This window comes from Cucurbita maxima, unplaced genomic scaffold, assembly GCF_002738345.1.
Source record: "Cucurbita maxima cultivar Rimu unplaced genomic scaffold, Cmax_1.0 Cma_Scf00010, whole genome shotgun sequence".
In the NCBI taxonomy this organism is placed as follows: Eukaryota; Viridiplantae; Streptophyta; class Magnoliopsida; order Cucurbitales; family Cucurbitaceae; genus Cucurbita; species Cucurbita maxima.
Window position 1 is genome coordinate 5,122,636 of NW_019272026.1, and position 18,181 is coordinate 5,140,816.

General features: G+C 37.6%; 3 protein-coding genes across 8 annotated transcripts; 1 reads left to right on the forward strand and 2 right to left on the reverse strand.

Moving 5' to 3' along the window:
- Window positions 1-237: 237 nt before the first annotated feature.
- Window positions 238-5,624, reverse strand: LOC111485335. 5 transcript variants are annotated; one of them, XM_023132162.1, is made up of 3 exons: window positions 5,035-5,624; window positions 3,730-4,058; window positions 238-887 (listed from the first exon to the last, which is right to left on the reverse strand). In XM_023132162.1, exons 2-3 carry the CDS (start codon window positions 3,794-3,796, stop codon window positions 430-432), a joined length of 525 nt encoding a protein of 174 aa, XP_022987930.1. In that variant the 5' UTR covers window positions 3,797-4,058; window positions 5,035-5,624; the 3' UTR covers window positions 238-429. The 5 variants fall into 5 exon arrangements, with proteins under 5 accessions (XP_022987930.1, XP_022987928.1, XP_022987933.1 ...); XM_023132160.1 differs by having other exon boundaries at window positions 3,730-4,360; XM_023132165.1 differs by lacking the exons at window positions 3,730-4,058; window positions 5,035-5,624 and adding an exon at window positions 1,484-2,061.
- A 701-nt stretch (window positions 5,625-6,325) lies between these two features.
- LOC111485333 (serine/threonine-protein kinase 16-like) lies at window positions 6,326-10,282 on the reverse strand. The gene is made up of 6 exons (XM_023132158.1): window positions 9,889-10,282; window positions 8,645-8,787; window positions 8,060-8,203; window positions 7,608-7,793; window positions 7,318-7,442; window positions 6,326-6,879 (listed from the first exon to the last, which is right to left on the reverse strand). The coding sequence occupies exons 1-6, from the start codon at window positions 10,103-10,105 to the stop codon at window positions 6,657-6,659; spliced, it is 1,038 nt and encodes a 345-aa protein (XP_022987926.1). The 5' UTR covers window positions 10,106-10,282; the 3' UTR covers window positions 6,326-6,656.
- A 1,197-nt stretch (window positions 10,283-11,479) lies between these two features.
- LOC111485344 (uridine-cytidine kinase C-like) lies at window positions 11,480-17,696 on the forward strand. 2 transcript variants are annotated; one of them, XM_023132175.1, is made up of 12 exons: window positions 11,482-12,025; window positions 12,326-12,679; window positions 13,355-13,469; window positions 13,661-13,856; window positions 13,960-14,073; window positions 14,167-14,340; window positions 14,739-14,933; window positions 15,618-15,740; window positions 15,813-15,925; window positions 16,625-16,748; window positions 17,085-17,360; window positions 17,440-17,696. In XM_023132175.1, the coding sequence occupies exons 2-12, from the start codon at window positions 12,340-12,342 to the stop codon at window positions 17,662-17,664; spliced, it is 1,995 nt and encodes a 664-aa protein (XP_022987943.1). In that variant the 5' UTR covers window positions 11,482-12,025; window positions 12,326-12,339; the 3' UTR covers window positions 17,665-17,696. The 2 variants fall into 2 exon arrangements, with proteins under 2 accessions (XP_022987944.1, XP_022987943.1); XM_023132176.1 differs by lacking the exon at window positions 17,440-17,696 and having other exon boundaries at window positions 11,480-12,025; window positions 16,951-17,189.
- Window positions 17,697-18,181: the final 485 nt, after the last annotated feature.

The window sequence follows — 18,181 nt, forward strand, 5'->3', positions numbered from 1 at the left end:
GGATGGATGGATCGTGTCGTAGTTATTTTGAAACCGTAAAGATCAAATTCGATATCGCATTCAACCACGTGGGATTGTCTAACACTTTTTCTTTTACCTATGATTGTAAAATCCTCTGTTTTCAATTTTTAAATTTTTTTTGAAAATAATAATACTTTTTTTATTTAATGAAAAGAGGGCAATGGAGAAAAATAAGAAAAAACATCCATTCATGTGTTCTTTAGAAGCTCGGTTTCTGTAAGGAAAAACATCCATTAATGGCTAATATGAAGCTCATATGGATCACTGTAGTTTGTTTGTCTGGATTGTTGTAAATAAATGGCTGCTTGTTACACAAAAAGAACAGGAACCACAGAACATAAGTAGAGGAAAACATAGTAACAAACATAAATGAAATACCCAATGAAATAAGAACTGAGCTTCTTCCCCTTAGCTTCTTTTACCCATCCAGATGCTCTTTCTTGCCTTGGAGCTGCTCTGAACTGAGCTCTTTGGCTCTTTCACTTCTTTTCTTTCAGCTCTTTGCTTCTTCTTTAATGGCTTCTTGGGTTTGGGTTTGGGTTTGGTTTCTAAGCAAGAGTTTGGCTTGTTCTGGTGGGTGAAGAGAGGCAGCAAAGCATGGGGGGGATTCTTCATTCCTCCAAATGGGTGGCGTCTTTGTTGATGACTTGGGCCTGAAGAAGCATCAGAAGCCATGGAGTCATCGCTGTCATCTTGGTTAATATCATAATAGCCTTTGTGTTCTTCATCTTCTTCATCAGAAGCTGCACCAGTATCAACATCACTGGAACCATCAGCAGCCGCAGGGGATCCAATATACATAGTCCAACCAGATTCACTGCTGTGACATTCTTCTGAAACTCCAAACATTTGGGATGGCTCCATAACTGGACACAAGCAATTCGAGGAGTTTAAGGAACACAGAACACAGAACACAGAACAAGAACAAGAACAGAATGGGGGGAAGGCCGAATTTAGACACCTGAGGAAACCATTCATACCCTTTTGCTACCTCTCTGACCCAAACAGGCTTGTCTAATTATATGAAAGCTACAAAACCCAATTTTTTAAAAAACATGAAAAAAAACACACACAAGTTCTTAATGGGTAGAGATAAAAACCCTCACTGCACCACCTGGAAATCCAAAGGCAAATAAATTGTCTGACTTTTTCACTGAGCAGAAGACAGCTAGAAGGATTAGAAGAAGGTGTCCATGAAAGAGAAATCCTTCTTATTGCAAAAGATATACATACAAACATGCTAAAGTTTCTTGAATTTGAAAGGACATGGGGGGGTTGGTTCTTCTCAGAAGATGGCAATCATCTTAACTCTTCTCTGCATTCTATCATTATTAGAAGAGGTAGCTTTAAATGCAGAGAGATGGGTTAGCTCAGCCCTACAGAACTAGAGAGAATATAAGACTTATGTTCTTAAATAGCATGGAAATGGACCTCTTAATAACCCTTACATTACCTATCTCACCTTCAGAATTCTTATTCCTTTCTGTCTTTTGGTTCTTCCATTTGTTTTCTTTTCCTGTTTAATGTATTTTCACCCTGAGGAAGAACAAAATGCAACAAACCCAACAAGGAGTTAGGTTTACAGAGCAAACAACTCAGAAAATTTGTCACATACAAGAAAGAAAAAGAAGAGAAAAGAAAAATCTGCCTGTTTTTTTTTGTTTTTCTGTCTTCTTTGTATTTGCAGGTTCAGGGCCTCAGAAAGCAGGATTGTGACTCATGTTTCAGGTTGATGAACGTGGCTGTTTTCCTGTTTGTTTGTTTGTTTGGTTGTTTTTTTTTTTCAGCTCAATTATTTGGTTCCATAAAAATGGGTGTGCCATAGCCCAATTGGCAATCCAGCTCCTTGGAAAATGTCATTTCTAGTTTCAAGGATTAATTAAAGCTTTAATGAAATGAACTGGAAAGGAAGCAAATGTCCTTTTGCTATTGTTGCTACTTCCTTCTGAAACAGTGTTCATAAGTGAAATAACTGTTATCAGACAGACAGCTCCCATAATTTACTTCTGCATTTACTCTTGAAATGACCAGTTTTCTTTTTTCATGCTTTCCTCTCTCTCTCTCTTCCATGTGAAAAGAATGTAAAGAATCAATAAAGATGAACAAATGGGTATCATTTTCTTTTGTTGTATCAGAGAAAACTTGGTTGGTTTTCAAGATTAAACCAACAAAAACAACTCAAATGTTGCATTCAAGGGTCCGTTTGAAGTTTTGGAGTTCAAACAAAAGAATAGCTGGTTTTTTTTTGCACATCATTTGGCTGAGGTAAGTGAGTAGTCCTATTAATGGGGACCTCATTGATAGGAAGGACAGGAACAAAACGAAGTTAAGAGTTCAAAAATCCAGATGGTTTGGCCATCCCTTGCCCCCCTCACTCGTAAACATGGCTTAGTTGTTCCCCACTCTCTTCCCCTTTCACCATGACTTGTTATGCAGACTCACTAGACAGTGTTTGGCCCATGTATCATTCTTGGTGTTTGTCCTTTTTTGCACCTTGCCCTTCGCACAGAGCCTCCACGTGAGAATCCAAGATATGGTTTTGTAATCAACACAATGTCGTCAAACACTATTCGTGTAACGACAATCCAAACTCATCGCTAACAGATATGGTCTTTTTTGGACTTTCTGTTTCCAGTTTTCTCTCAAAACGCGTCTGTCAGGGAGATGTTTCCACACCTTTATAAATAACGTTTCATTCTCTTCTCCAACTGATGTGGGATCTCACAATCCACCCCCCTTTCGGGACCTATCGTCCTCGCTTGCACTCATTCATCTCTTCAATTGATGTGTGATCTCACAATCCACCCCCTTTCGGAGTCTAGTGTCCTTGCTGGCACACCGCCTGGTGTTTATATCTTCATATCGCTTGCACATTATGGGAGCCCCATTCATTTTTTTTTCTAAAGCTCAACATTTACTCCCCCTTTATATCTTCATATCATCTTTACCAAGTTTTTCTTTTCTAATACTAAAATATGGCTCAAAATTCACGTAACGTAAGGAAAATCTCAGTTCAAATATAACAGAGAAGTGTTCAGAACTCAAGCTGTTTTAAATTATAATGAACAGGAGCTTTTCTTTTTCCCGTTTTACTTCATCTTTTTCTGTGAGTACAGAGAGAGGAGGGGAAACAAATAGTGTACCTGAGAAGGCCCATTTTTAGTATTTTGTTAAGGAATATACAAGCAGTACCTTATAATAATAGCTTAGCACCACATGCAAGTTGGAACTTTCTGCCCTTAATGGCTGCAGTTGAAGAACTGAAAGAGACAATTCAAAGTTGTCCAAATCTTTGGATATTCATTATTATAATGTTCTCTTTGAACCAATAGTTACTTTCTAAAAGCTCATGGCCAACAATTGTATCTTTAACTATGATCTTATGTCTCTCCAAATATGTCTGTTCTGTCTATTTTTCACCGGACTAGCTCACAATTCTAAGTAGTTCCCAACCCCCTACCCATGTGTTTTCTTGGATACAATCCATTCTTATACGGAGGAGTGGCTACTTAATTTATTCTAAAGGGCTTGGATAGGCATGTACAAGAATAGACCTAAATTCAAACCTGTCCTTCCTGCTCATAGATTTGCCCTATTCCCATCTCTATAAACGTACTACTCCACAAACAAGTTTATAATATATGCCATAAATCTGAACAAAACACTAAAAATATATCAACTAGACATATTTAAGGCTATGGGAGGTACCATTGCCGAGGTGAAAATCGGGATTTCCCCTAAAGACGTGTCGATGTTCGTATCGTTCCTCACACATATTCTCCTTGAGGCAGCAGTATTACGAATGTAGCTTGTTGTTATGCAGTTGGAGTTAAGTTTGGTGGTGTCTTGCTGTGATGCAGCAGGTTACCTAATATTCAAGAGAACTGCCTATTTTCTTTCCTCACAAACAACTGTTCACATTGTATCCTTCTCTCAGTAGATGTAGAAAATTTACAATGCAAAGCAACCACTCCATAAGCAATCGTAATTTTTATATGCAAAAGTGAACACCTTGAGTCCTCACCCTGTTCTATATCCTGCATAATTCAATGCACATTCAACCTCCAATGATTGTTCATTAGTTGTAGCTGCTTTTGCAAGATAAGATTCTCAATGGAAAGAAATCCACTTAAAGTAAAGAACTATTCATGCCAGATGAATTTGATTTTCAGACAAGCAATGGGTAACTTTTCAACTTTTCATCTCTACTTATTCTTGTTTACAGTAGTTACCTTTGAAGGAAGAAAAAAGGGAAGATACCAATTATTGTAGGAAATTTTGTTCTGAATTTATTGTCCGTAGTATACTTTCAAAGATACTGGACCAGCCGTTGCCCCACCTGTGTGTGATCCAATGCAACATGGTCAATATCAGCCATACCCTCCAATTGTACCTCTTCAAGGGGAAACCAAGTCTAGAGGTGATGGGTTTTGCAGAGGATTGTAAGTTCCCTCTCCCTTTCTCTTTCTCCCCCAACCACACACACACACAACAATCCCCCCCCCCCCCAAATGATGGTATGGTTTGAATTTTCTCGGTTGTCAAATAGTCGTGCTGGCTTGGGTCGCTATTGTTGCCTAGATATCTGCTTCTACTAGGGATGGGAGGACCTTGCAAAGGCCACTTGGCCCCTGCACTTCTAGTTTGTCTGACACAAGTTACCTTCTGGGTTCTCATGAGCATGTAGTATGTTTCTCTGTAAACTACGGTTGCCATCTAATTTCAGGTCTATGGGACTTAATTTTCGAGTAAGAGAGATGAACTAATCCTAAAGAAGATCACTTTTTTTTTTTCATAATCAGAAATAGATTAGTACAACAAAACTGAAGAAAGTTTCTTACAGTAAGAGCTCAGTTCTTAGGTCAAATAGTTAAAAATTTATCTTTCTTTATGACACTACTTTCCGTACATTTCTCCAAGAATCTCACTATAACCAAACAGCTTCTACTTTTCTTTCTTCAACGCTCATCAACTCACTAATTCCCAACAAAAGAGACAGGCTTTGCCATGTACCTGGGATGATCATCCCCAGCCATGATTACGGCTATATTTGGAGTAGTATCAAACTGCTCGTTTCCTGTGTTCTTGCTTGCTTTTTCTTTGTCGTCGTTGATAGGAGAATTTCGCATCTGCATTTGGTGAGAGCAAGCAAGGAAAAAAAGAACAGCAGAAGTGATTCCAAAAACAATGGCGAAACCTCCAAAGATATATGGGATGGGAGAGTTCCCTTGCAAGAACTCTTTCCATATAATTGTCATCTCTCCCTTGCTTTGTTCTTATAAAATGGGATTCACCTTAATTTATACCTAAACATCCAACTAAGCAATAATTTGGTAACGATGCTAGAAGATGGAAATTTTTAAACCAAAACATTGAACAGAATTTCGTTAGATTCCAAGAGAATTTTTAACAGAAACTAACATTTATGAATACTGTATTTTCACTTCTTACTCACCTTCATTTCAACAATATTCTTCAAAGCCGTGCAATTTAAAAGCATATCTAAATTTGCAAATAGTTATCTAAAACATCTATTTATTATTTATCTGAATGTCAAATAAACTAACAAGAGTGGAGAAGCATGCAGTGTGGCTTGGCATCCAGAACATTTCCAAGGGTACTGGGGCGGCTGGGAAGTGGAGAATTAATTCCCTTATTTGATTCCTGTAGGGACAGTAGCTTTGAAGATTAGTCAAATCAATATTATAAAAAGAAATTCCCACTCCCCTGTAGAACCCAAATTATTTGCAACATACAATCAATATGGCAGGAAATAAAGCAAAACAAAGAATTATGTTTTACCCACTTGATCTTGTTGCAGTACAGCGTAAATTCCGAGGATTTATCTTTTTCTTTCATGTGTGATTTTCCAATTCTTGTTGCAGTACACGAAGCTTTTAATCAAATATCTTCTTGAAGAACACACTTGAAGTCCTCAATGGAAACCGATCAAAGAGAAGAAGAGAAGATTTGCCCGCATTGCTCGCTTCCTGCTTGCAAACAGAAACTCCATCTTTAGCCCTTGAAAGAAGAATAAAATGATGGATTCTTTCTCCGCCCGTGTACATCATCAATCCATTTAAGACAAATTCAAGTTTCTGGGACCTCAGCTTTCCTTCGTGGGTATCATCATGTAACCATGAAGTCTGAAAGATATGACCTGATGCTAAATTTAATGTGATGCAAAGCTGAAGAAAGAATAATTGCTAAAGCACTGAATGATATATCGAGGTAATTCAATCAATATACATTCATACAATAGCATAATTTAATGCTAGGGAGCAATATTAGGCTCAGGAAACTCTTGAAGACAAATATATGCTTCAAGAAACATAAATTATGTGGGTAGCACAATGGTGCATTTTCTGCAACTATAATCAAGAAGATGAGAATAATCTGTAGTTGTATAAATTACAAAAATATTATAGCTATATGATTCTCATGGATAGTCCAAGAACATTGAGCAATTGCCTATACTATGACGATTAACTGTATAACATTGGAATAGGAACAGCTCCTGCTTTATTTCCACAGCAAGTAATGCCAGTTGTCAGCCATGAAAAGCCAGGTAGCTCAATGTAATTTAACTCCCAACGAGAATAAGGATCCGATGTTTGCCTCATTTCCATTATGTCTCAGTTGAACTTTGAGATAAGCTTGTCAACATGAATTACAATATCATCAATGCGCGGACGGACTGCAGCCTGTGGCTGAAGCATCCACTTCACAAACTGATGAAGAGCATCGGGATATTGAGGACTTGGCCCAGCCGGCCACTTGATCTGTACATTTATGATCGCTAACTGTAAGCTTCCTCCAGATTCGCCAAGCACGTATTCAAATGGAGATACACCATACCTATGATAAACAGACGTACAGTCTATTAGCGACGACAAAATTTTCTTATAACTTGTTGAATATATTCACAGAAGTCACCATCTAATCTAAAATATCATAGATATTAAAAGGAAAAAATCGGAGAGAGATTGATAGGCAATCATGGCAGAAAAAATACGAACTCATTCTCAAAAAAAAAAAATAAAAAGAATCATTCTAAAGCACTTATATCCATGATTTACAGTTTTCTCAGTTGACCTAACTGCCATCTCCACATTTATTCTAGTGTAAATAACAGAAAGAAAGAAAAAGGGAGCAAAACTAGGAGGGGTTGACGAGTAGACAGGAATTCCAGCATTGCAGCATGCATGGGAGGTATTTACATAAGTTGTGGCACGTGCATACAATTCCAAAATCCATAAAATAATCACAACTTCAGGGTAAAAAATTGGTGCTTACATTATTGCATATAGAGTGCATCCTAATGACCAGATATCAGTTCTTTCGTCAACATTTGCATAGCTTGCACAATCCCACAACTCAGGAGCTCGGAAAGGAGCAGAACAGTGTTCGGCTGCCCATTCCTACACAGCAAATTATGATAATTATCAGCTCATGTATATTTTTATCTAACTTAAGAGTGAAGTGCAAAAAGTTCGCATTTATCTGGAAAGTTTCATGTGGCAGAAGTCCAAACTGATATGGTTTAACTGTAGTGGACTTGAAGAAAGAACTGCGATAGAGGTAACCTGTAACTGCAGTGCTTCTGAACGAGAGCTAATATGCCTCCTTGCAGGTCGAGCACTTCCGAAATCCATCAATATAGCAAGAGGAGGCTGGCCCTTTCTATATGTTATGAGAACATTACCAGGTTTGATGTCATTGTGTGCATATGGGGGATCAAAATTGTGCATGTGCTTGAGACCCGCACATAGCTGTGTTCAATTAATTCAATCCGTAAGAAAAAAGGACTTTCCAAAGCATGCATGATACCATAATCTCTTAGTGTTTAAAGAAGGGGGAAGAAGTAGAAGAGGCCAATGGAAAATTCAAATAGATTAGGACCTTTTAAAATATCCGGCAGAGGACGGTTGAACACCATGACAAGAACAACATTATAGAATTTATGATGCAACAAAAACAATCCCTAAAAATGTTAAAAGAGAAGATAAATTATTTGAAGTTTCAAACTCCAAGTTACCTGTCGAAATATTTGTAAAACATCTGAAGTTGAGAAGAATTCCTTTTTTGCTTTCATGGTTTCCGCATTGTCCAATAATGTTCCATCCAAATGTACTGGAAATAGTAAGTACGCTTCATGGTGCCAAGATCGTTCTTGAGTTGGCTAACCATTGATACAAAAATGGTAAATATAAATGAAAACATATAAGGATATACTGAGAGGAAGACATAAAATAGCAGAGATAACCACACATAGTGTACATCACCATGGAGGATAAATTTTAAGGTAAAAAGGTAAAAAGTGTACACCGAGGATAAATTTTACTAAATTTTACTAAAAAGGAGACAGAACCATGAACCCAAATTTTACTAAAAAGGTAAAAAGTGTACACCGAGGATAAATTTCATTTTTAAGTCAGTAAATGCTTTCGAGACAACAATTATTCCAAACAATATTCTCAATGTATGCAAGGAAATTGGAATTGTATGTTCACATGCAATTCGCTTTAAGAGGAGAAAAAGAGGTAAGGTTGATCACACAAGGATTTTACTGCTTTTCTCATCAAATAAACTTTTTTATTAGGTCTAGGGCCTTGACAATCACCTTAGTAGCTATTATAGCATGATCGAGAAGAGGAAGAAGATTGGGATGACTAAACAGAGATGAAACACGGATCTCCTCTTTCACCAATTCCAGCTGTTCATTATTCTGAATGAGCACCTTTTTCAATGCGTATGAACCATCATCTGTGCAAATAAAGCAACAAAAGCTGGTTTTAGTTGGTTGACTAGCCTGGAAATAGAAAATGTATTCTCATTAGAATGGCACTCTGAAACAAATTTTTGCACATTATAACACTTCTATCCAGGAAGAAACAAATCTTTCAATCTTGGTCGAAGAATGATTGCAAATATAAAATATTATGTAACAGCCCTAGTCCTAGCCCACCACTCGCAGATATTGTCTACTTTAGTCCATTATGTATCGCCGTCAAGCTCATGGTTTTAAAACGCGTCTACTATGGAGAGGTTTCCACACCTTTATAAGGATGCTCCGTTCCCCTCTCCAATCGATGTGGGATCTCACATATTATGTCCGTTAGAAAAAGATGGAGGTAAAACCCAAAAATGAATGACATGATTATCTATAAATTAATTATGAAGAGATCGCAGCAGAACCCAATTATGAAGATATTCATAGATGAAGCATCCACATCCGAAACAAGCGAGAGAGCAAGTAATTAGTCATTGTAAATACCTGTAAGACTAAATATATTAAAAACATCACTACAGATACCAAATTTAATAAACTATCAAAGAAGAGAGACAGAGCAGCAAACCCAAATTTCTTAGTCAAAAGTAAGTAGCCGCTGCATCGTATTCGATACAAAAACATACGTGCTTGCACAAATGAATGTAGCAGAGGGCATAGCAGCCTAAAACTCTTTGAAGATTGAAAAAAAAAAATGAAATTCGAATCACAACTTAAGCTTAATTTACATTTCGAAACTTAAATTGACGAGTCGTATGAACAACTTCGTTTTTTTGATTAATTAGGCTACAGCAAAATGAAATCTTCGTTATACATTCAGATCAGCTGGAAAACTACCGAAACGGCCGTGCGAATGCCATGCTGGATTAAGAAAAACCATTGACATAGATTCAGATTCAAACGCAAATCGGCCAAGATCATAAAACCACATAACTAGATTGTTTCGCTCGGAATGAACCTATCGATGAAGATGCAATATATCAAATTTCGCGGATCAAGAAGTTCGTAAACAGTCAGCACAACAAAAAATAAGAAACAAATAATGTGTGCGCGTGAGAGGGAGAGAAAGTTGAAACCAGATAGATGAGCGGAGTCCTTGAATTTCTTGCGCAAACCACCGCGGACAGAGTCTGAAGATGAATCAGCGAGCACCTCCTTGACGAGGAAAACATAAGCAAAGCCACCTTCACCGAGCTGCCTTACGATTCTAAACCTGTTCTCATTGATCCACACATCCCCACCGCTATTCGCGGCATCGTAGAAAGCATTCAATCCAGAAAATGTGCAGCCCATTTCTTCTTCAATCTGAGCTTCAAGAAAATGTACAGATCTCACCGACTCCACGAACTCCGCCTCTGAATCGAGAAATGTCAAATCAGATTTCCGAACTGAGATCTGAAACACCTGAAATCATGAGAAACGAAGTTTTGTGATTTGAGCTGACACCCATATCTGGGTCAGCTGACTTCTAATTTATTATATATTCTTAATGGCAGTTACTAATTAACTACAATAACGTATTTACAAGGCTAAATTATTAAAATACAAAATATTTATGGACTAATACGTTAAACATTAAAAAAAATATATCCTTACTATTAATTTGTTGGCGTACAATTCCATATATTTATATATGAACATATTAATATTATATAAATCCACAATTTCATATATTTATATAATGAATATTTTAAATAACTCGACAATTTCATATATATATATATATATATACACATGTATATTCATTATTTTCCGAAAACTTTATAAATTTATTTGTTTAAAAAAATAGCTGGAGCATTGACTTATTCAATTTTAACCGCACTGTTAAAAGCAGTACTAAGTAGTAAAAACTGAAAAAATAAAGAAGGAAAATTTACTTTAAGTCTATTAAATTAAAGGAGTAAAAATCTCTCACCCGCAAGAGTTTACAAGAAAATTAACCATCAACTGCGTTACATTTTTTTACCCTCTCATGAGTTAAAAAGAAAATGTAATTATTTTATAAAAATGAGTACATGCAAAATTGACCAGAATTAAAAGAATATATCTTAATGTTTAAATTTGTGAATTTTGATAAGATTATTTAATAGTTAATTCGTGAATTAAACCATGTGATTTTTTATTTTTATTTTATAAATTACCGAGTTTAGAAAGATTTTTATAAGTCAAACTGTGTTTCTTTAAGGGAACGCCACTTGTCATCGTCACATTTTTTATGACAATTGACTTGCAACTATGCTGCATTCACTTCTCAGCAAAAAAGTGAGTTTTCAATTCTGGCGTATGCTCGAGATTAAAATTGGTGTTATATGTGATGCAAATTAAAAAAAATAACAACAATTGCTTACTGTCTATAACTATCTGAGTATAATGATGTTCTAAATGGCTAAAAAGGATGATCGTGACCCCAGCTGCGAGTGAAAGCTAATTGAGGGCTTGCACGGTCTCCAACAGTGGAGGGCAAAAGTTTGGTAATCTTTTTGAGTATGATGTGATCGATTAGGTTGATTTTTCATCTCTGTAGCAGCCCACACCGCCTGTTTGATGATAGGCTCGCGCCAAGCATCCAAACTGTTCATCGTTGTAGATTTTCATTTGATTCCATCCAAGCTGTCATTTTACTCCACCATAAGAAGTGGCAATCTCCCGTTTCAATTTCCAGCCACTGTGAAAGTTGGGTAATGTTTCCCTCTTCAATCCTTCGATTTTTTACCTGCATTTGGCAATTGCATTGCCACGGCCTCTCGCACATGGGGCTAAAGAAAAAGCCCCTTCCACACTCAATGAGCGGGGAAAAGTCTGTTCGAATCACTTACAGCAACGAATTGAATTCGTTTGCAACTTTTTCCACCTGGCCTCCTTTTGTTCAGCTGATCGCGGTGATATTATGCTTCTCAATCTTATCATCGTACCCTCTTTTATTGATTTAATCTATTCGTTTCTTTTTAACCACCTAGTTCGTATTGTTGCTCATGCTCCTTGAGACCCATTAGTTCAAGGAATCGGACCACACTTCCTCTCATTCAGACGTCCCGCCATTCATGTTCATGAAAAAGGAAAACCCATTTACGAAAAGAAAAAGACCCCACTTGAGAAAACCCAATAATTAGTGCTCAGCCATTCGTTCGATCTTCAGAAACCAGGCAGCAGCATCAGAAATTCAAGAGCACCGACTATTATACTGAGAATAGTTCTTTTTCTTTCTTCCAGAAGGTTTGCTTGCTCTTTTGTTTCTCTTTTGTGGGTTAAATTTGTGCTAATCTGTGTCTACTATGTTGTTTTGTTTGGATTTTGATTCATACTTCTGCTAAGTTTGTGTTCTGGGTATGTGTAGATTTTCAAGGCCGTGTAGTTATTCTCTTCTTATGTGTCAAATTTAGGACTCTTTATACTCTTTGTTCGGAAAGATGTATTAATTCTTGGTCAAAATGGAAGTTTTGTTGAATTGGTTCTTCTGGTTTTAGAAGTGCATATAGCTCTATCTTATGCGCTTGATCGTTCTGCATCAAACAGGAAAAAACATCTAAATGGCTCAAGATACGTCTTCTAGCATTGAATCATCTCGGAGACGTTCTGGACTATTGCGAGATCAAGTCCAGTTAGTTAAGAAGAAGGACTCGAATAGATATGAGATTCTTCCAATTGAAGATCCTCTTTCATTTGAGAAAGGTTTCTTCATTGTAATCCGTGCGTGCCAATTGTTGTCTCAGAAGAATGATGGGATAATTCTAGTTGGAGTGGCAGGGCCCTCTGGAGCTGGGAAGACTGTGTTTACTGAGAAGGTGCTTAACTTTATACCCAGCATCGCTGTTATCACGATGGATAACTACAATGATTCCAGTCGTATCATTGATGACAACTTTGATGGTATTGTTTCGTTCTACTGACCATTCATTATTTCAATTTTGGTAAAAATATTAACAATACGAGAGCGCTATATGTTATATACCTATGGTTTACAATTTTGTGACACTGGTTCGGAGCCCTCCATTACTTCATACTTTTTGCTCTGATTCCACATCAGTTGGAGAGGGGAACGAAACATTCCTTATAAGGTTGTGGAAACCTCTCCCTAGCAGACAAGACAAGTTTTAAAACCTTGAGAGGAAACTTGAAAAGGAAAGCTCAAAGAAAACAATATCTACTAGCAGTGGATTTGAACTGCTACAGTGACACTGGTTCGGAGCCCTCCAGTACTTCATACTTCCACAGGCTTTTACGATTGCTTTGTTTTTCTGTTCTCTAAAGTGAGGTGGCAGGGAAAGTTATAATTTCCATTGCCATCTACAAAATCATGGAGCCACAAGCTTCTCGTAAGTTTTTTGGCCTGCATCTAATATTTCTTCTCTTAGGCAGTCATGGCTATGTATATTTTCCATTGCCATCTACAGAATGAATACAATAAACAACTTTCATTCTTAATACTCCTATATAGTGATCCTTCAAGTATGCTCTTTCTGTTTTCCTTTTAGAAAGTATGCATTCCAATTATTTCTTGCAATTGAAGTCAGTGGAAATATCTAATGACCCCCTTTTCACCAGATCCACGCTTAACAGATTATGATACATTGCTGGAAAATATTCATGGTTTAAGAGAAGGAAAATCTGTCCAGGTTCCTATTTATGATTTCAAGACTAGCAGTCGCGCGGGTTATAGGTAATGTTGGTCAATTTTGGCTTCATTTAGAGGCTTAAATGCTTACGTCTTACATTAATCTTTTCAAAGTTATAGCTTCTGTCTCAAAGGATTGTGAATCTAGTATTCCATTTTCTGTTAGTGCTTACACTAATAGAACATTTTTTTATCTTTTACCTTTTAACGTTCTTACTTTTAAGTGCTACTAACAGGACTCTTGAAGTCCCCATGTCACGAATCGTCATTATTGAGGGTATCTATGCTTTAAGTGAGAAATTACGTCCATTGCTAGATCTTCGTGTATCAATTACTGGCGGTGTTCATTTTGACTTAGTCAAACGAGTACTGCGTGATATTCAGCGAGTTGGCCAAGAGCCAGAAGAAATAATACATCAAGTTTCTGAAACGGTGTGTCCTTTCTTTTAGCTGTATTTCTCAAATGTTTGGTTCTGTTACCATTCACATGTAATAAAATGTTGTTGTTGGTTCATATAAATTTTTTTGGATGTAGGTTTATCCGATGTATAAAGCTTTTATTGAGCCAGATCTTCAGACTGCCCATATAAGAATTATCAACAAATTCAATCCCTTTACTGGTTTCCAAAATCCTACTTACATTCTTAAGGTTAATTTGGTTAACTGCATCAACTTTACTTCGTTTTCGTCTAAATCATAAGAGTTTTACTCTACATGAGCTGGGTTCATTTTCTGGTTACAGTCAACGAAAGCAGTACCTGTGGAACAAATTAAGGCTGTTGTATCCGAAAATCACAAGGAGTTTACTGAGGAAACTTATGACATTTATCTTCTACCTCCTGGTGAAGATCCTGAAGTGTGCCAATCCTATCTGAGGATGAGGAATAGGGATGGAAAATACAGTCTCATGTTTGAGGTCACTTTAGCAAACGCTATATAACTGAGTTCCTTCAAGCTATATTTGCGTATTTTGTTAGGAATCACGACCCTCCACAATGGTATGATATTGTCTACTTTGAGCATAAGCTCTCGTGGCTTTGCTTTGAGTTTCCCCAAAAGACCTCATACCAATGGAGATTATTCCTTGCTTATAATGGAGATGTATTCCTTGATTATAAACCCATGACCATCCTCTAACTTATATAATGCGGGACTCCATTCCAACAATCCTCAACATGTTTTTGCATCTATGTTCGAGTCTTAATGCACATACCACATAGTTGTCTCGGTAGAGCTTTTAATCTCATTTTATCACATAGGTACCTATTGGCTGCTTGTATGGACATATATTATTTTCTCTCCCCTTTTCTGCAGGAGTGGGTTACAGATACTCCATTCATTATATCACCTAGAATTACTTTTGAAGTTAGTGTACGCCTTCTTGGAGGGCTTATGGCACTCGGATACACAATTGCAACCATTCTTAAACGAAGCAGCCATATATTCTCTGATGATAGGGTGTGTATAAAGATTGATTGGTTGGAGCAACTTAACCGTAAATATATTCAGGTACATCTTGTAATCATTATCCATACTACTTTAGGACTAATAGTCTGCCTTTTTCTGCAATGCGGTTCATCTTTCATTCATAGATTAATAATGTAGGGACTTCTAGGAATGACATATATTAGCACGAGGCAATATTCCCCCCTCCAAATATATGATTTTTGTAACAACCTAAGCTCATCTCTAGCAGATACTGTTTGCTTTGGTCCATTACGTATCGCCGTTAGCCTCACGGTTTTTAAAACGCTTCTACTAGGGAGAGGTTTCCACACCCTTATAAGGAATGCTTCATTTCTCTCTCCAACCGATATGAGATCTCACAATCCACCTCCTTGGGCGCCTAGAATCTGACTCTGTCATTTGTAATAGCCCAAGCCCACCGCTAACAAATATGGTCTACTTTGGCCCATTACATATTGTGGTTAGCCTCACGATTTGTTAAACGCGTCTACTAGGGAAAGTGTTTCGTTCCTCTCTTCAACCGATGTGGGATTTCACAATTTTAATTAGTTTTTTCCGAATAATTAAACGTGGGGCGCAAGATGACCTGTCATTAGCCACATTTTTTCAGTCACCTGGATATTGACGTCCCATACATGATATCTAAATTTTGTGTAGAAATTATGTTGTTTTTAAACTGAGCAGGTTCATATTATCATACTACTAACTTGCTGAACGTGGACAAAGGTGCAAGGAAAAGATCGGATGCTTGTTAAATATATTGCTGAGGAGTTGGGGTTGGATGGTTCCTATATCCCTCGAACTTATATAGAACAGATACAGCTTGAGAAGCTTGTTGATGATGTTATAGTAAGATACTTACAACCCAACAGATTAAGCAGATTGTTTTCTGTTCAGTAAGTCTAATGAGATTATTTGTAGGCCTTGCCAGATGATTTAAAGACCAAACTCAGCATACATGATGATTCACTTTCGAGTCCAAAGGAAGCACTTTCCCGAGCTTCTGCAGATTGGAGAAACAAGTACCTTAACCGGTATCATCCTACTTTCAAACTGTTGGATCTGTGAAATTATTCTCTGTTTGATCAATGTTGTTATAATCGCCTACGTAGAATCAGTTATTGTGAGATCTCACGTCGGTTGGAGAAGAGAACGAAACACCATTTATAAGGGTGTGGAAACCTCTCCCTAGCCAGATGCGTTTTAAAAACCTTGAGGGAAAGCTCGAAAGGAAAAGTCCAAAGAGGACAATATCCGTTACAAATTGTATCAGAGCCAGACACTGGGCGATGTGCCATCAAGGAGACTGTTCCCCGAAGAGGGGTAGACACGAGGTGGTGTGTCGATAATGACGCTGGGCCCCAAACGGGGGTGGATTTGGTGGGGGTCCCACATCGATTGGAGAAAGGAACAAGTGCCAGCGAGGACGTTGGGCACTGAAGGGGGTAGATTGTGAGATCCCACATCTGTTGGGGAGGAGAACGAAACACCCCTTATAAGGGTGTGGAAACTTGACCCTAGCCTGATGCGTTTTAAAAAGCTGAGCGGAAGTCCGAAAGGAAAAACCCAAAGAGGACAATATCTACTAGCGGTGGGCTTGGGCCGTTACAGTTATGTACAAAAAAGGCTTTATTGTTGCAGCACTGAAAAGTAGAGATTTTTAATTGTTCATTTGGATTCTTATGAAACCTACATATTTTTGTATCCTTTTTCATATTTGATATCATTTCCAGTGGCTTATCACAATCATTATCTAATCGGAGGGACAAGACCTTGTCAAAGTTGACAAAGCTTGCTGTTAATAGTAGGAGATTTGATGTGAGGGCTCCAGACTCCCCTGCAGGAGTCTCTAACCAGGTAAACGTTTTTCTGCATCAAGAAAGCTTTATTCACATGGTTTATTTACCCGTAAAGCAGACGAGATAGGATAGCGGAGGAAGATGATGAATCTTATGAACCGTCGAACAATAACTTCTCTTTCGGTCCCAGGCTTTTTAGTCTTAGTGTGATACCTTTTAGGTAGGAATCTGGATCTGAATGTGATTTGATAATTCATTAGAACATGTTGACAAACAACTTCAAATGAACCAAATGGTTGAACGTGTTGGTAAGAACTTCTGATTCGAAGGATAGATAAGTATCCAGTACAATATTTCTGAACGAGTAGAGGAAATCGATCTCGAAATCTTTCAGGGAGCTATTACTCAGCTTTCAGAACAAATTTCTACCCTCAGTGAGAGAATGGATGAGTTCACTACTCGCATTGAAGAGCTGAACTCCAAGATCTGTACTAGAAAAGTTTCTGCTAGCCAGCAGAACTTGGCTTCACAATCTGATGCAAACAACAACGGTACCGGAGCGACTTCGATTTTCATATCTGGTTTAAGTAACGGCGCCTTAACCGGATCATTACTGTCTAGTTCTTCATCATTCTCCCAATTGGCCAAGGAATCTCCCTTGCTGGAAGAGGTATTTTGATGAATATCACTTCTTTTCTTCTTTGGTTTTAAGTTTCATGCATTTTTAGTATGATATTTGTGCTTTCCAGATACAAAACATAGCACGGGGGCAGCGCCAAATCATCCTCCAAGTTGACAATTTGAGCAATCTTCTCCGAGAGCGCTCGAGCGAGAAGATTCACCGGGGGAAAGCTGATAAGGATGGGAGGTGGAGGATTGCTGATTTTGAATCCATCAGCACCCCAGTTTTACTAACACTTGCAGTTGGTAGTTTAGGCTTACTTTTGTTCAAGAGCCTGAATTCTCAGAAATGATTCAATGTGATCACCCCCAGTTGGTTTGAAAATGGCGGCAAATTCTGTTCTGTGACATAGATTCCATCGTTGGTGTTCTAAATGCTCAGTAAATAAGATTAAAATATTGATGTTGATATATCGATAGAATATCGACACCGAAAAAATATTTAAATTAATAAATAAGTTATTTTAACTATAGTTATCAATCTTACTAATGGTAACAGCTAGCCGATATTGTGGGAGAGGTTTTAAAACACGTATGATGGGGAGAGATTTTTACGTTGGTTGGAGTAGAATGTTTCGTTCTATTCTTCAACCGATATGGGATTTCACAACTCACCTCCCTTGGAGGCCTAATGTCATTGCTGACACACTGCTCAGTGTCTGGCTCTAATATCATTTGTAACACCTCAAATTCACCGATAACAGATAGTCATGTTTGGATTTTCCCTTCTAGAGGTTTCCACACCCTTAATGTTTCGTTATTCTCTTTAATGAATGAATGAACAAATATTTTAATAATCGACTAACCTTA

Coding starts and splice junctions, on each gene's coding strand:
- LOC111485335 (XM_023132162.1), bottom strand. CDS start 3,796: ATGTGTGAGGAACGATACGAACATCGACACGTCTTTAGGGGAAATCCC. Junction 888..3,729: donor CGATTTTCACCTCGGCAATG/GTACCTCCCATA, acceptor GCTTGTGTCCAG/TTATGGAGCCATCCCAAATG.
- LOC111485333 (XM_023132158.1), bottom strand. CDS start 10,105: ATGGGCTGCACATTTTCTGGATTGAATGCTTTCTACGATGCCGCGAAT. Junction 7,794..8,059: donor TTTTACAAATATTTCGACAG/GTAACTTGGAGT, acceptor AATTGAACACAG/CTATGTGCGGGTCTCAAGCA. Junction 7,443..7,607: donor CAGAAGCACTGCAGTTACAG/GTTACCTCTATC, acceptor TTTGCTGTGTAG/GAATGGGCAGCCGAACACTG.
- LOC111485344 (XM_023132175.1), top strand. CDS start 12,340: ATGGCTCAAGATACGTCTTCTAGCATTGAATCATCTCGGAGACGTTCT. Junction 14,074..14,166: donor ATCCTACTTACATTCTTAAG/GTTAATTTGGTT, acceptor TTCTGGTTACAG/TCAACGAAAGCAGTACCTGT. Junction 16,749..17,084: donor CTGCAGGAGTCTCTAACCAG/GTAAACGTTTTT, acceptor GAAATCTTTCAG/GGAGCTATTACTCAGCTTTC.